The 18,259-nt window shown below is 41.4% G+C and overlaps 2 protein-coding genes across 3 annotated transcripts in view; one reads left to right on the forward strand and one right to left on the reverse strand.

Moving 5' to 3' along the window:
- Positions 1 to 16,878, reverse strand: part of LOC126108510 (uncharacterized) — a 56,376-nt gene extending 39,498 nt beyond the window's left edge. The window contains exons 1-2 of the mRNA XM_049913777.1: positions 16,740 to 16,878; positions 16,364 to 16,502 (exon numbers count right to left, since the gene is read on the reverse strand). Of these exons, the coding sequence (XP_049769734.1) occupies positions 16,364 to 16,423 (60 nt within the window). The 5' untranslated portion in view covers positions 16,424 to 16,502; positions 16,740 to 16,878. The remainder of the gene's footprint in view (positions 1 to 16,363; positions 16,503 to 16,739) is intronic.
- The window catches only part of LOC126108508 (39S ribosomal protein L47, mitochondrial), a 62,870-nt gene continuing 61,406 nt past the window's right edge, over positions 16,796 to 18,259 (forward strand). Inside the window, exons 1-3 of one of the 2 annotated variants that reach the window (XM_049913775.1) lie at positions 16,796 to 17,103; positions 17,362 to 17,529; positions 17,600 to 17,696. In XM_049913775.1, coding sequence (XP_049769732.1) covers positions 16,982 to 17,103; positions 17,362 to 17,529; positions 17,600 to 17,696 — 387 coding nt within the window. In that variant the 5' untranslated portion in view covers positions 16,796 to 16,981. The remainder of the gene's footprint in view (positions 17,104 to 17,361; positions 17,530 to 17,599; positions 17,697 to 18,259) is intronic. The other variant, XM_049913776.1, reaches the window with a different exon arrangement.

The following is an 18,259-nucleotide window of genomic DNA, read 5'->3' on the forward strand; positions in this document are numbered from 1 at the left end:
GAGTGGACATCCACAGTCACCACAGAGAGGGTCCTGGGAACAGCGAGAAGACACGTGGCCAAAACGCAAGCACTTAAAACACCTCATAGGAGGGGGGATGTGCGGCTTCACATCACAGCGATAGACCATAATCTTAACTTTCTCAGGAAGGGTATCCCCTTCAAAGGCCAGGATAAAGGCACCAGTATCAATACGATTATCTTTAGGACCCTTCTGAACACGCCGAACAAAGTGAACACCCCGCCGTCCGAGATTGTCCCAAAGTTCCTCATCAGTTTGAAGGATGAGGTCCCTGTGAAAAATCACACCTTGCACCATATTTAGAGACTGGTGAGGGGTAATGGACACAGGAATTGTGCCAAGATGGGTACAGGCACGAAGGGCCACAGATTGGGCAGCTGAAGCAGTTTTTATCAGCAACGAACCCGACCGCATCTTGCTCAGGGAGTCTACTTTGCCAAACTTGTCTTCAATGTGTTCCACAAAGAATAAAGGTTTGACACTGGTGAGAGTATCTCCATCAGTCCTGGTGCAAACTAGATAACGGGGAAAGGTTTTGCCCCTAGACGACGGGCCTGACCCTCTTCCCAGGGGGTAGCCATGGAAGGGAAGGCCGAAGGGGCAAGAGAAGCAGCACTTGAGGAATCAGTTCCACGCAGAGAGACGGCCGCAGAAGAACGGGCAGAGTTTTGGATCCGTATGCGTTTCATCTGCATAGCGTCCGCCCTGATACCACCCACTCCGATCAGGGGCTCTCCTCACAGGCGCCACCCAGCCACAGCAAGGGCCGTCTGGCACGGCGGCCATTGCCGGGAGTTCCGATGCTCCAGTAGGACGAGCAACCACTACAAGGCATGCATGAGGAGGTCACAGCTCAGGTATCAGAAGTGTGATCCCTGTGTGTTCAGGGGGCTCAACCAAAAGGGTACATAGCGACCCCACCACACGGGCTGGCTACTGTGCTGGCTATGCACCCTAGCATCAGACAACGACGTGAAAGAAAAGGTGGAATGTACTAGGAGGGCGCACGTCGGAGACACTAGGTAAGGTGCTCTTCCCCAAATGGCTGACAGTACGGAGGAGAAATTTGGTAATGGAGGTCAAACCCCAGAGGGGGACCAAGGAATGCCAAAAGGAGGAGATGATTAAGCAATAAAGCCGAATTGGAAAACCAACAGAACCAGGAGGATAGCGGGGCCAACATAAGCAAGGACACCAAGAGAGGGAGAGGAGGGGGCGAGGAGAAAGGAGCAAGGAGGGGAAAGGAGTGGAAGGGAAAGGAAATGCAGCCCTGGAGAGAAAGAAGGCTGCAATGGCTCGGGGCCCGTGCTCGCCACGCACATATCCACAAAAGAGTTGTGGACCCCCTGTGGGGGGAGAGCTATAGGGAAAGGGGTTGGGTTTGAAAAGTCACCCAGACCCCCCCCCCCCCCTCCCCACTCTCTCTGGAGACTTACTGTTAGTAAGTTCCTGAGCTCACAAAAAACACACAACTGCACATTGATCTACTTTTGTACACTCATGCAGTACACCCATCATCTTACACTGGCTGCCTCGCAATGTCCCACACCCCTCTACGACAAGCATACATCTGTTGCTATCTGCTGGAAAAATATGCACACGTCATTTAAATGGGGTATAAGGTAAACTGACATTTGCAGCTTATTTACTGATCTACCCTCACAGACCACGCAATTATCATATGGAAATAACTGGAAAAGCATATGCAGTGGCTATTTCTCCGATAATACAAACAGTACATGGAAGTATCCACTCTGAGGGCAATTCGTACCTTTTGCGAAGGAAAAATGAGAACAATTATTTTACCAGCATTACTCCATTTTAAAAAGTGCTAGATCAGACAGGTGAAGTGCGAGAAATATCTTATTATCCCAAATATAAGCCACATTTTTTTCCCCAAAATATGGCCACGAAAAATTAGCAAGCAGCTTAACTGCACAACCCTACAAATATTTTCGTATTATTGGAACTGCACCTGTAATGGTCATCCCTTAGCTGCTGCAATGAAGAGAGACCTAGGCCTTATATCTGAAGGTGTGGACTTTAAAACTGCAGGAGCTTGATGTTGCTGTAAACAAGCAATTTAAAGACAGTCTCTGAAAATACTATGCTGATTTGCTTTTATAATGGTATCATGCAGTCAATCCATCTAACGAGATTAAAAAAAAACATCAGTCAGTTTTGTGTGCAAATCTATTCTCTCTGCATGGTGCACAATATTGTCAGATTCTAATCCATCTCTCACAATTCAAAAGCCATCAGTCAGCCTTATATGCAAGTAGATTCTCTCTTTGTGGCACACAATATCATCAGATTTTAACATCAGTGGCTCAAGAAGTGCTGCATGTCTAATACTCTCAATGGCAGCAAGGACAATAGTCTTTGGGATACAAGTGAATAGGCGACAAAATAAATACTGATAGTTAACAGAAGCGTAAGTTACAGTGCTCGTATTTCTGATTAATTTTGAGTAATTTATTTACATTACTATGTTAAAAATATATGATTAACTCTGGCAATATTATTAAGTGTCTGCAAATGGGTAATGTGACACAAATTTTTTCCAAACAGAGCTTTTCCATTTTTTCCTCCTCAAAATTAGGGGTGTGGCGTATATTTGAGAGTGGACTATATTCAGGCCAATACGGTAGTTGCTAAACTGGTCTCTAATGGTACAACAAAGCATGCGAATCCAAGCAGCAGTGGCTTCCTGGCAGATTAAAACTGTGTTCCGGACCGAGACTTTAACATGGGACCTTCGCCTTTCGCGGCAAGTGCTCTACCATCTGAGCACTAGATCCTTTCTTCGAGGAGTGCTAGTTCTGCAAGTTTCACAGAAGAGCTTCTGTGAAGTTTGGAAGGTAGGAGACAAGGTACAGGCAGAAGTAAAGCTGTGAGGACAGGGCGCGAGTTGTGCTTGAGTAGCTCAGATGGTAGAGCACTTGTCCACGAAAGGCAAAGGTCCCGAGTTCGAGTCTCGGTCCAGCACACAGTTTTAATCTGCCAGGAAGTTTCATATCAGCGCACACCCTGTTGCAGAGTGAAAATTTCGTTCAGCTGTGGCTTCCTTCATATGAAATGTGTTGTCACATTCTGCAGTGTTACTATTACACAATCCTGCCGGTATATGTTCCATTGTTTTGTTTTTTCTTGCACATAAAATATACAATATTTTGTAACAATATTATCAGAAGGAAAGCTGCTACTCACCATATATGGAGCTACTGAGTCGCAGATAGGCACAACAAAAAGATTTTCACACTTAAAGCTTTCGGCCAATGGCCTTTGTCAAAAACAGACACAGACACACATACGCACACACACACACTCACGACTGCAGTCTCAGGCAACTTTTGTAAGAAAGATACCACAATCCTCCTTGCTACCTGTTGTATCATATAGGCTGAAAAATAGAGGAATGTACTTCCAATGTTTCACAGCTTAAGAAAGACAGCATCTACTGCCATTATACAAGGTGATTCAAAACAAAAGAATAGATTTCAATTGTTTATCACAGACAAACTATAGAAGATAGAAACACATTGCATCTGTCAATGAATCGAAGAAGATTCAAAGCTTTCACACAGCTGCGTTGTTAGTTCATAGCAACATGGTGACTACACCACAAGAGAAGTCAGTTTGTCTGCTGAAGTTTGCACTAAACCAATTCACCAAGAAGCTGCCTCTGGCCAAGTAGATTTACGACTGGCATAAAAAATTCTTGGAATTTAGTTGCATATTCAAATGGAAGGGCACCAAGAAGCTGCCTCTGGCCAAGTAGATTTACGAGTGGCATAAAAAATTCTTGGAAGTTAGTTGCATATTCAAATGGAAGGGCACTGGTCGGCCACACACGACTAATAAAAATGTCGAGCGGATCCCAGATGCAATCACACGGAGTCCTCTAAAGTCCACAAGACAGGAAGACCAGGAACTTCTACTTCCTCAAACAACAGTGTGGTGTGTTCTGAAACAACGTCTCTATATGGAGTCTTACCAGCTGCATTTACTGCAGCAACTGCCTCCCAGTGACCATAAGTAAAGGTATGAATTTTGTACTTCAGTTCTCCAGGATACGACAGAGGAAACTTTTTTCTGAATGAGTCATCTTTTTGGATGAATCGACTTTTCATCTATCGGATAAAATAAACCACCATAATTAAGAATTTTGGGGTCACAAAATTCTGGCGTTGTTGTCAGACACTGAAATGATTCACTGAAACTGAATGTTTTTTGTGCTGCTTCTGTTCACTATGTTTAAGCAGCTTTCTTTTTTGCAGAGGGAACTGCGACAGGAATGTCACACCTGGATGTGCTGCAAAATTGGTTGTTTCCTCAACTTCACACAGATTCCAATGATTTAATTTTTATGCACAATGGCACCCCCTCTCACTTTCACCTTGAGACTCGGAATTATCTTAACACCATCCGACAATGTTGGATTGAAAGAGGTGGACAACAAGATCTTGTTCGTGATGTTTAAAGTTTTCCCGGCGTACTGATTGTTCCATAAAAACACAGGAGAACTGCCGGATATCAGTAACTTCCTGCCACGATATTTCGGTGCAGAGTCTTCTGGCCATCTTCAGGTGAATGCCAATGTAGTAGTACTGGCGAGTACGCGCTGAGCTCCGCTATTTAAAGCCTTCTGAGGTGACATTGCGCATGCGCTGCTCAGCGTGCGCGTTCATAACGGCTCCGTGCGCTGCGCCTCGCGCACTCCACTGTGAAAACCTGCCGTATCGGTGTCAGGTCGATTTCCATCTTTATGCAGATAACTACGTCGACTACGAAGTTTCTCTGTAACAGGATTCCAAGCAGAGTTCAGCTGATAACCGCTATCTCGATTGATGAGTCTCGCTGTCAGACAATCTTATTTCCACAGATTCATTGATAATCGAACTCCAAAAGTTTTATGTATGGGCCAAAATTTTTGTGTCGTCGTAATTCATGGAATGGTCTGTGGAAATACAATGTTCGGCGATTGCGGACTTGGTGGGTTGGAGAAGGCGAGTATGCCGTTGGTGTTCCACAATGCGTTCTTGCACAGTTCGTGTTGTTTGCCCTATATATGATTTGCCGCATTCACACGGAATTTTGTAAACACCTGGTTTACGCAGGCCCAGGTCGTCTTTAACGGATCCCACCAGTGATGAAATTTTGGAAGGAGGGCGAAAGATGACTCTCACTTGATACTTTCTCAATATTCTGCCTATCTGTGAAGAAATATTCCCAATAAATGGTAGATAAACAGTCGACCTGAAGGCCTCTTCCTTGTTCCGTCGTTTGTAGGTCTTCATCACTCTGTTCACTTGCCTAGGTGAAAACCTTGGTCCACCGTGCCCATACAATCTCTGACGCCGACAGTCTTCAAGCGAAACTGGAACACCTGCAAAAAGTATTTTTGAAGAATGGCTTTTCACCTAGGCAAGTGAACAGAGTGATGAAGACCTACAAATGACGGAACAAGGAAGAGGCCTTCAGGTCGACTGTTTATCTACCATTTATTGGGAATATTTCTTCACAGATAGGCAGAATATTGAGAAAGTATCAAGTGAGAGTCATCTTTCGCCCTCCTTCCAAAATTTCATCACTGGTGGGATCCGTTAAAGACGACCTGGGCCTGCGTAAACCAGGTGTTTACAAAATTCCGTGTGAATGCGGCAAATCATATATAGGGCAAACAACACGAACTGTGCAAGAACGCATTGTGGAACACCAACGGCATACTTGCCTTCTCCAACCCACCAAGTCCGCAATCGCCGAACATTGTATTTCCACAGACCATTCCATGAATTACGACGACACAAAAATTTTGGCCCATACATCAAACTTTTGGAGCTCGATTATCAATGAATCTGTGGAAATAAGATTGTCTGACAACGAGACTCTCATCAACCGAGATAGCGGTTACCAGCTGAACTCTGCTTGGAATCCTGTTACAGAGAAACTTCATAGTCGACGTAGTTATCTGCATAAAGATGGAAATCGACCTAACACTGATACGCCAGGCTTTCACAGTGGAGGGCGCGAGGCGCAGCACACGGAGCCGTTATGATGCGCACGCTGAGCAGCGCATGCGCAATGTCACCTCAGAAGGTTTTAAATAGTGGAGCTCAGCACATACTCGCCAGTACTACTACAGTGACATTCACCTGAAGATGGCCAGAAGACTCTGCACCAAAATATCGTGGCAGGAAGTTACTGATATCCGGCAGTTCTCCCGTGTTTTTATGGAACGAAGATCTTGTTCATTGCTTTTGGCCTCCCAGGCCACCAAACCTCATACATTGTGATTTTCATCTGTGTCGGTACATATGAGGTGTGATCAAAAAGTAATGGAAATTTTTTAATTACAAGGGATTCATACATCTGATTTTCACCTTTATTTATCTTGTGGTACTCATGTTCCTGATGTATGTTTGCATTTTCAGCTGTTTTGTATATTTTGTTGATTCTTAACAGTCCAAAACATTATGTGTGTTTTTGATTCCTCAGTGAATTCTCACTTTTGAAAAAGTTGGTTCAAATTGCACTGAATTTTGCTTTAAAATGTTAACTGTGGCTTCTGGCAAATCTGCTACGAGTAAGACGAGAGGTTATGTGCAGTATAAATGTTTCGAAAAGGATCGAGAAACACTGAAGACAAAGACTGTTCTCGATGCCCTAGCACATCATTTACTGATGAAGATGTGGTAAGTTAGTCAATTTGAGGAAAAGGGACCCAACAGTGAGATCATCAGTCCCATCAGAATAGGAAGGACGGAAGTCAGCCGTGCCCTTTCAAAGGAACCATGCCAGCATTTGCCTAATGAAACTTAGGGAAATCGTGGAAAATCTAAATCAGGATGCCCAGACACAGGTTTTAACCAGATGACAATGTGGAAAAACAAAACAAAAAATTGTTCCGGCAAATCACCGAATCACCATCTGAGAGGCTGGTGGTGGTGTCAGCATATCCTCCGGCTCATTCCAAAGCAATTTCTTTGGATGTTTTGGGCATAAAACATGTAGCAGCAAAGTTCGTTCTGAAATTGTTGAATTTTGATCTGAAACGATGTCGTGAAAGTGTTGAATGAAGTTGATAATGATACAGAACTTCTAAAGAAGGTTCTTACGGCTGACAAAACACGGGTATACAGGTACGACATTGAAACCGTGGCTCAGTTGTCCCAATGGAAACTGCCTGAAGAGCAAAGATAAAAAAAAAAAATTTGACAAATTCGATCACATGTGAAAGTTGTTCTCAGTTTTCTTCGGTTACAATGGGATAGTGCATCAAGAGTTCCAGCATCACGGTCATGTGGTCAATAAGGAATACTCCCTGGAGGTTATGCACCACTCGCGTTAAGCAATCCAAAGAAAACTACCAGAATTGTGGCAGAATCACTTGTGGAAACTGCATCATAATAACACTCCTGCTGATATCTCAATGCTTGTTCACGATTTTTTGGCAAAAAAGAAAACCACCATGTTGCCTCGGACACCATATTTGTTGGACATTGCCACCTGCAACTTCTTTCAACTCTCAAGCTACAGAGCACCATGAAAGGCTATCATTTTGCCATCACTGATGAGATAAAAACTGAATCACTGAAGCAGCTTAACACCATAACAAAAAGTTAGTTTCAGGAGTGCTTTCAAGATCTGAAAAAGTGCTGGCACAAGTATATTGTATCTAAGGGTGGTTACTCTGACGAGGACAAAGTTGATGCTGATGAATAAATAAAGTCTGTTTAAGAAAAACGAAAATTTCCAGTACTTTTTGATCACATCCCATTAGAGAGAGAGTGTTTTTCCTCCCTACAGCAGCTACTCTTCAAGAGCTGAGAAATCTAATTGATGAAGCTGTTAATTCAATAAACAGAGACCTGTTGATTCACGTGTGGAATGAAACCGACTGTCAGTTCAATGTTTCTCACGTGACGCATGGTCCTTATACTTTGTATTGAGTGAAGACCTTCCTCTATCCAGTGACAGGCACAATGTGTTTCTACCTTTCGTTTGTCTGTAATAAACAATTGAAATCTGTTCTTTCTCGTTGAATCACCCTGTATGTGACAAACTGACATAGTATTTTCTAGAAGAGTGGTACAATTACTCAATGACTTGATGAGACAAAGTTTAAAAGACTGCCATATCAAGGATTAGCAAACCAAATACTGTGTCCACAGATTGATGACAACATAAAAATGGCAGAGAGACAACACTCAACAAACACACACAGATAATGTCAATAACAATCTGAAAACATAAACACAACAAAAGGCCAGGAAACAAATGGGACCTCCAAAGGGATACGGTTTTCTCGCGGGGAATGCAAATATAGAGGAATGTTCATTACGAGTCATCTGCTTTGACCGGCGACTTGGGAAATGTGCGACAAGGCCATAAGTAAGATGATGTGAGAGCAGCCATTAATGTTATGTCACTGGCCAAAGCTGTCTACTTTTACTGAAAATTCCTCTTGACCCAGGAATGTTGTTGTAATTAATGCCTTGAAACATACTAAAAATTTGAAAATATCAGGCCACAGTGGAAAACTAGAGGTTTTCAGCAGATGTAACTGTAACTATGGAATAAGAAAAAACTATCATGACATTACCACGAACTTCACCAACTTACAACCAAACTATCATCTTCCAACATAACCTAAACCCCACACTACACTACAGATCAGTATGTCACCATAACTTACATCAAGAAGGGGCAGTACTGTGAAGTCCTATACACAAAGGTCTAGTATAAAACACTATCTGAGCTACTGCCCACACAGCTAAATGACGTATCGTCTAACAATACGAATGATACAGAAACAAAATCATCATCACAGGTGCTAGCTACATACGTACGACCATACTTCAAAGAATACACTGACGGCTAGTGGTATTCACTGCAGCTGAATATCAGTTGGCAGAGAGATAGTCCAATGCTATCAATTGTGGATGAATCAATAAAAAGACAGAACTACAGTCACAAAATACAAGGATCATGACAATGCTTTGGACAATAGTTGCACCAACACCATCAGTGAAACATTTTCAACAAATAAAAAATAATTTTATTTGTATTCTTCGGGCAATATGGAAGTCTCTTGATGTCTGACTGACTAATTAAGCCATTAGGTCTATATGAATTATGAATCTTTTACTTGCCTTGGAAGTAAATATGGGTCATTCCATGCCAAGTGGTCTAAACCTTCCCACCATCATGTCTCCAATTTTCTTCAAATTTTATCTGTAGCACTAGTCAAGTGCTAAATTAAGTTTCTCAAGATTTCAAGCCTCTAGCTGCAATACTTGCTGATCTACACCCCCTTGTCTGAAGGGTAGTAAGTTCGCATGCGCGCGACATCAGACAAAATGCCATTTTTGGGGTCTCATAAAATTGAAACCAATTCATAAGAATGGTTAGTAAGATGAGACCCTGTACAGTTTTTTGTGCTGATTCAAACGAAATTAATTATAAGATTACTGATGCAAAATCCGGTCAAACAAGTCGACTCAAAGTGTACCCCTAATTCTGTCGTGACTTAATGCGACAAATTTTGACCAATATTCAGACTGCAATAATTTCCTTGCAGATAAAGATATGGACTTGAACTTTTTACCAAGTCTTATCTTTGTGCTGGACATAATACAGCTGGATTTCCAACTACCCAGGCTTTATAGTCGCCTTGCAAAATCTCTTCAAATTTGGCAGTGTCAGCGCAAATGGCTTTATTTACCAAAGTTCAAAGCCCATTACTACAAAATAGTCAGCCTGGATTTAATTGTGAATAGTATCATCTGAAAGAGAAACTCTTGCTCTACAAGATGGATATATTTTTCTTTTGCAACGCTTCCATTAAGTGCTTATTTACTCAGGTCAAAGTATCTTATATTTTGTGTGCGCAGTGCCCTGCGTTGGTCCATGATGGCTGAGCCATTACTGGTTATCACAATAAAACCAGCATCCCCATCGCCATAGGGGCCACGCCCGATAGCCATGCAGTAACAGCCACGGGTGGGTATCTTTACTGCAGGTTCCCAAGCCTGATTACAGGGTGTCTTTACCACAGGATCCCAAGCCTGATTGTGGGTTTCTTTATGCAGGTTCCCAAGCCTGTCTTCCTCAGTTACTTCATCATTCTGGAAGCATCGTTGATTTGCAAGAGAATGCTTTCAGGAAAACTGTATTGCCGACCAGATGATGTCACTGATGGAGCTGGAATAACACCAATGATAAGTTGTTCTGGAATCCAGCAAGTATCACGTCTTAAGGGCCAATAAAATGAACTTGCAGGACCATGAGGATGCATAAAGCTTATGAAAGCATCTTTCTGTTCGACTGAGATTTCAACGATGTTTCCAATCCACCATTTCTTTTCATAAATGCAAGCAACATACTGCCCAGGCTGAAGATCCATGACTTGAACTACTACTTCAGCAGCACTAATTTTGGCCAAAAAAGATGTCGCATCATTAGAAACTCTACTGACCTTAATTGTCGTCATATCAATGGGCAAAAAATGGTGGTTTTCTCTTGTGCCAGCTAGAGTGTGCCCTTGCAGGAATCTTTCTTCTTGAGAAGCTTTTTCTTCTTCAACTTCCTCTTTGCTGATGAAAAAGAATTTGATTCCATTGATATTATCATTGCAGAAGTTGAAAAGATCTTTGGGTGTTAGAATCTGGTTTTCATATGGACGTTGCAAACTTGCTCTTGCTGCCAACCGTTTTGTTGTGCCTCCAATGCCATCACAAGGCGACTTTCCATGGCTTGTTCCAAAGAAATTCCATTCTGCTGTTATTTCAAAATCTTCTTTGTGATAGCATAAGTTGAGAAAATTCTTGAAATTCTTATATTGTGCAGCTGAACCATCACTGAAGTAGTGGATGTGGCTTATTTTGGAAAATTGCATCTTCAGGTAATTGATTACTTTTCCAATGTAAACATGGACAGTAATCGTATCGTGTCGAAGGCAGTCACTAATAACACAAAGATTCACACATTGCACCTCTTCGTTTTCACAGTAGTAGACTACAAATGGATGAACTGTTGCTTGACTGTTTTCCCAGTGAAAGCCTTGCACTGCATCTTGAACAATAAATGAATAGTTTTCAGCAAAATCCATTAGTATTATGAATTCGCCTTCTTTCAAATCAGTTTTGAGAGCTTTCAGGTGCTGGCTTTGATGCTTGGCAATGTAGTGATGACAAGACAGGTTCCAAATTTTTGCTGCAATATCTTCAACATACTCTTCTGTTGAAAGCTGCTTTGTTTCTAAAGTATCCCTGTCGGTATGAATCCATTGTTTGTACTCAATCAGTTCTTCAGGGTCATTATCTTCAAAATATGTTGCAATAACTGCTTCTACACCTTCTGGACCAGGGCAGTTTTCACAACGATGAAGCATACAATCCTTGTTTTCCAAGCTGCAAACAGCTTTGCTAAGAATTTCCTTGTAGTCTTCATTGATTGATGCACCAGTGAGCATAAGCTTGACATTTTGGTGTATTGTACAGACACAAACTGAGTGCATTCCAGCAGAGCCAACTGTAACACACCATTTTGGTCTAAGCTCGCAAAACTTTGAGAAGCCAATTTCTGGTCCATTTTGCTTCTGATAAGACACGTACATTTCCTTCAAATTGCAAAGCAACAACCGCTTTTGCTTGTACACCTTTGTTCCTGAAATTCTCACAGGCACACAGTCTTTCTTCCCTGGACAAAGTCTGCTGAATTCGTCATCTTGAAAAAAGTCATGTACTTTCTGGACAACTTCATCTGAAAGCTTCCTTCCTTGCCGATTTGCTGGAAAAGCTAGAACACCTTGCTCATTCTTCAGTTTTCTCGCTTGCTTTACCATTCTTTCTGATACATTAAATGCTGTTGTCGTATCTTTAATTGTCCAGCTTCTTGGAACCAAGGTCAATATTTGAACTTTTGTCCTACGATTTGACACTTTACATTTTTCTTTCAACTCTTCTATAAGATTATCAAGATCTGCACAATTATTGCATGGGCGACTTTTACTTGAACTTGGCTGTTCATCGTAATTGATTCCTACAGCAGCAGCAATTTGATTCCCAATTAAACTTTGTGCATCCAAGATCTTTCTTTTTTCATAGCTTTGCTTATCTCTTTTACTTAGTTGTCTTCTTTTCAATGGTGAAGCACCAATAAATGATAAACTTTTGTTGATGGCTGGTTCAGTTTCATCCGTTGTGAAATCTTGTTCAGATTGGGTTGATAGTGATGATGAATCTTCTAGCTTTTGGTTCAGTGCCGACATGCAGCGAGGGCAAAGCTTCTGACCAGGTTTTATATCAATCACTTCTTTTTTCTTTAACAGGCAAAGTTTGGCAGCTGTTTCATTATCAAGCAGTCTAAGTCCAGCTTTTACATTGTGATTCCTCTTCTTGAATGGATTGCAACATTTCTTTTGCATCGCTTGATATTCATGTAGGAAGAGGGCTTCATGGTGGAAGCAAATGATGGAATTTTCGTCAAGTTTGGCTTCTGAACGCGAAACAAGCAATTTCTGGTCACATTCTGTGAAATCACTAAACGCTTTGAATCCAGTCTTCTTAGCATAGAAGATAACATGGCACTTTGATGCAGCAGCATCTTTTCCAATTGAACAGGGGGCCAACGATTCTTCTTCTTCATTAACTTCTGACATCTCTCACTGGCCAATCACTGAATAAAACACGAATGAAATATCCAATTATATCAGTAATTCTAAGCGACTATTAAGATTCAAATTCCTAGAAATGAAGAAAAATTAGTGCATCGCGCATACAAAATATAACAACTTTGATGTGAGTTAATGAGTACTTAATGGTCGCGTTGCAAAAAAAACAAATGTCAGTCTTGTAGAGCAAGAGTTTCTCTTTTAGGTGATACTATTCACAAGCAGATTCAGGCCAACTATTTTTTAGTAATTGGCTTCAAACTTTGGTAAATTTTACCGTTTGTGCTGACACTGCCTAATTTGAAGAGATACTGCAGGGCGACCATATGGCCTGGATCATTGCAAATCCGGCTGCATTATGTCTAGCACAAGCATGAAGCTTGGCCAAAAGTTCAAGTCCATATCTTCAACTGCAAGGAAATCATTGCAGTCTTAATATTGGTCAAAATTTGTCGCGTTGTGTCACGACAAATTTTGAAGTATACTTTGAGTCGAGTTATTTGACCGGGGTTTGCATGAGTAATGTTATACATAATTTCGTTGGAATCAGCAAAAAAAACTGTACAGGGTCGCATCTTACTAACCATTCTTATGAATTAGTTTCGATTTTATTAGACTCCAAATATGACATTTTTTTTATGTTGCATGCACACGGACTAAGTACACTTCAGACAAGGGGGTCTAGATCAGCAGCTATTGCAGCTAGAGGCCTGAAATCTTGGGAAACTTACTTCAACACTTGACTAAAGCTACAGTTAAAATTTGACGAAAATTGGAGACCATGATGGTGGGAACTTTTTTCAGTTTTAGACCACTTGGTGTGGAATGACCCATATGACAGTTCTGCCACTTTGCATGGGACAGATACAGTGGCTTAATACAAGATACTCATTACACATAAACATCAAATAATTGTACAATATATATGTTTAGTCCAACTTCATGCAAATATTTAAGTGAATAGTAATAATACAGACTCTCAATATGGTTATTACAAAAGCCAGAATCATAAAAACCAAATGAGAAAAACTGAAGGTGCAGGGGGTGAAAGAAAAGGAACTGATGGTATCTTCTGCATCGGGACTTCGTGCAGAATCAGTGGTGATAAGCAAAAATGTGTGCTGGACTGGGATCTCTTGTTTACTAGACAGATACATTAACCACTGTACCACTGAGACACAGTGTTTATCGCTATCGCAAAGGCACAAACTATCTCAACATACCACCCGGTCAACCCACATTTCCACCTAGCACCACCTATCCACTTTTCCCGTCCGTGCCCTCCGCGTTCGCTAATTTTTTAAGTTCCTGCCGAAGGTCAAACGTTGTCACGCATCCGCACTGAAGGTTGTGGATTTGTTGCCCATTGAGACAAATGTGTTATATGAATACGTGGTTTCTGTTCTTTCGGACATTTCCAAAAGAACAGCTACCACACATTCATATACAAGGTCTGTTAGAAAAGCATCCACCCCTTCTTTTTTCTTTTACGAACACTTAATGAATTTCAGTTTGGAGCGCTTGCCTGGACTGAGCTCAAACCTTCATTTTTTTCCCCCACCTGTTGATAGCATAAGCTGCCGATAAGCAGCAGCCGAATAAGGTGGTGTGTAGTGCTCGTGTCCATTTTTCACTGCAAGGGAAATCACGAAATGACTGGAGAAGTGCTGTTGCATCAAATTTTGCCAGGAACTGGCCATCAGTCAGGTAAAAAACATTCAGAAGATTCAGACGCCTTTCAGTGATGATGCTATTGGCATCGTACAGATTAAGTAATGGTACAACCAGTTCACAAAAGGCTGCACGTCGGTAGAGAGTGAGCCATGCTCTGGTCAGCTGTCGACGTGCCAAAATAACCACATCATTCCCAAAGTGACCACTGAAGTGACATGGCACCATCGTGTGACCACCACGGAAAGTGCAGAAGAGGTGCGCATCACCACTTTTTTGGCACAATCCATTGCAGCTGAAGATTTGTCCACGAAGAGAGTGTTGACGAAATCTGTGCCAAAGCTGCTGGTGGCGGAGCAAAAGCAACTTTGTGTTGAAGTCTCAAAGGAAATTCTGGACTCCATAAACAGTGACCCGACATCACAAACACCATAATCACTGATGTCAAGTCCTCAGCGTACGGGTACGACCTGGAAAGCAAATCCCAGTCGTCACAGAGGAAGCATTCCCTGTCACCCAGACCGAGAAGCCCGCCACGCATGTAGCAACGTCAAAAGTGATGACTACCCTTTCTTTGACTCCTGTGGTGTAGTACACCATAAGCGCACACAATAGGATCAAACAATCGTGAAAGAGTACTACAGGAACGTGCTCCATCGGTGTAAGGACCAGACTTGTGGTCAACAGGAAATTGGCACTCCATCATGACAACGCTCCAGCACATTCCTCACATTTGATTCAGACTTTTTTGGTGAAAAACCAAATTCCTGTGCTTCTCGTGCTTACTCTGCTGATTTAACCCCCTGCAATTTCATGCTGTTCCCAATGTTCGGGACACCCTTGAAAGGAAAGCAATTTCAGACAAGAGAGGACATTATGGCAGTAATGACAGCCAAGCTGAACTACACTACAAAAGAGGCTTTTTTGGCACACTTTCAACAGGAATTATCTGAGGGTGATTAGGTGTCCAATGCTCCAGACAAGCCAGTTTTTTTTTTTTTTTTTTTTTTTTTTTTTTTTTTTTTTTTTTCCTGGCCAAAGGTCGGATACTTTTCTAACAGACCTCATAAGTGAAGAAGTGAATTACCCAAACATTTCTTTGATGATTTGCGATGTGAATTAAAAGTTTTTTCAAGGAATGGGTTCTGAATTGGATAAATTACACATATACAGCAATAGAATACAATTTGACAGTAAGTTCACTGGACAAAAAATAAGTCACCTCCAGACACATCAGGCTAATACTTTGTAACACTGCCCCCAGCATTGGTGACAAACACCGAGGAAGAGTGTCCACAGGTTTCTTCACCATGTCATATAGAGCTAAAGTTGCTCATTGATGATCAGATCTCGTAGATCTACTAAAGTGCATGGATTTAATCGATATACTTGAAGAAATGCATGATACACACCGTGCTGTCTTGTTCCCTGCCGGCTTCAATCACGGACCATCCTACAGCAAAAAAAAGTCTACTTTGACAACTTCACATGGCATACATGCCATTCAACCAGAAAAGCATACGTCAGTGCTGACTTGAAAACGTAGGCAAATGATACTTAATGCCGTAATACAGGCTTATGCAAGCAGAAAATAACACCAAAAACACGGAAACATGTAAGAGCATAGCATAGCACCACTGTTCAGGCATGACAAGAGCCTGTAGGCTAACACATAGGCATTCAGTGGTGGTAGATCGCATGACCACTTGGCACCAGACACAAATCATTTAGAGCATTGCAAAGTGGCAAACTGCTTTTTTACAGGAGTAACATTTTGTCCAGTGGGCTTACCTCAGTTACACAAAGAATGGAAAAATATGCATAACGTCTACACACAAGAGTATAAATAACAGTATAAAGGCTAGCTATTTATGCCCTTCACGTCAATCGGATATCATCGGCATCAAACTTCTCCAAGAAACATCGACAACTATACGTATTTTTGACAGTCCCCGCCCTCCTGCGGCACACTAAAACAAAGCGCAATTTACCTACCGGTTCTTCTCCCAATAATACAGAGTTGATCAGGTACATAAAATCATCGAACGGTGTCATTCTTGCTTGTTCACGTGCTCCTTTCTACGTCTTTAAAAATTGCATTGTAGATGCTTCCACATAATTATCGTGCTGTATGCTGAAATTAAGATGGGGTTGTAGAGGCTAATCGATTAACAACGAAACAATGCTACAAGAGTCAAAAAATGTTGTAGATATACAAAGAGCAATGTTCTTTTAAAAAATTTACCCGTTCTGCTCAGAATGCAGACTTGGTGAAATGTAGCCGCAAAACATTCTATAAAATTTATATGAAGCATACCGGCATTTAAACACATATATACAGTACGATTAGAGGATAAAATGCTTGACTCACCATGAGAATAGTTATGAATAACGTTCATTGCAGTATAAAACGTGTAATTCCGTGGCTCTAGCGGTCGTTACATTTCCATTCGTCTTGTTCTCACAGAATCATAGGCATTTAAATTTCCCTTTCTATCATCCAATACATTTCAAAGATAACTCTCGAAGATACTCTATCACCGGCTTTTCGAGATAGAAGTGTTTACTTGTTTTGAGAGCCAAACTACGAAGAGGCAAGTGATTAGCATTAGAATGTTTAACATAACGAGGATTGCGAGCACTACCTGTTCTTCGAGCGCCATAACAAAAATGTTCTCATCTTTAACGATCGCTACAAGTGGCAAACCTCCTCCTAGCAGTTGTTTTAAAGCAAGGTTTGTGAACATAACCTACAGTTCAGTTACTGTTTACTGCCTGCTACACCCCTTACTTGTTACCGCTAACAAACATTAAGTGTGGGGAGTTTCTGAGTCCCACGGCCTGTAAATTAAGCTGAAATATCGTGCAGATGCTGTGCACGTAATGGTGAAAAGAATGATTGCTACCTCAAACTCTGGAACCTCTGTCGCACGAAATAATATTTTTTGTTGGAAACAAGTCTGTGTAATTTGACTTTATCTTTTAATGCATAGCACACAGAAATGCCAAACAGCCGGCCTGCAAACAACGCCTGTGAGGAACGATCTGATGGAGTTTTTTGACAAGAAGGAAAATTGGGGTGAAAATCAAGTGAGAGTCGGAAGAGCATGGAGGAAAGAGGAACTGCGAATAAAGAGCAACACCGATCTGCATAAGTTATGGTAAATTCATGAACACTACTGTCTAACTTGTGAAATAGTCGCACATAGCCTGATTAAATTTATGTAACAGGTTTGTTCTGCTGAAAGAACGCAACATGCTACTTACAATGGAACATGAATCTAAGGAGCAAACAAAACTCTTTCCAAATCCGGAAAGAATAGACAAGGTACGTATTTTCTTCTTTATGTTGCAACTCCTAGCACATCATAATAACTGCTACAGACGTAGGAGTACTAAACTATATGCAGCAGTAGTTATAGGTAGAGTAATATTAAATGTCTCCGAGAAAACTTGATGTATTGTCATTCATTGGTGAGGAAGTAAAGCCAGGTGTGTAGGCTCCTTAATTTATCAGTGAGCACTGACTTGTGGAATCAGAATGTAAATAGCACAAACAAATTGAGTACCTGGACATGGTGAATGAGTGCACAGTGTCAGAAATGAGCTGATCATTCTAGGGTGGCTATGTATGCTAGTCGTAGCTTCATTGTTGAGGACGTAAAGCTAAAGAAGAGCTGTGTTGGTAGAAACTTATAGTTGAATGCTTTGGAACCATTAGATTTAAATAAAAATTTAAGTGAGGCTACCATTCCCCAGATGGTGATTGAAAAGTCATCTCGTGGATGTAACATTGCCTCAGTTACCTAGTACAGTATCAAAAATTATTATGCGCAAGGGCTAAAGTGCACATTTAGGTCAAAAAATATGGAAGAGTGAGTTAATGAATTT

The sequence above is a fragment of the Schistocerca cancellata genome, chromosome 11 (assembly GCF_023864275.1).
Source record: "Schistocerca cancellata isolate TAMUIC-IGC-003103 chromosome 11, iqSchCanc2.1, whole genome shotgun sequence".
Lineage (NCBI taxonomy): Eukaryota > Metazoa > Arthropoda > Insecta > Orthoptera > Acrididae > Schistocerca > Schistocerca cancellata.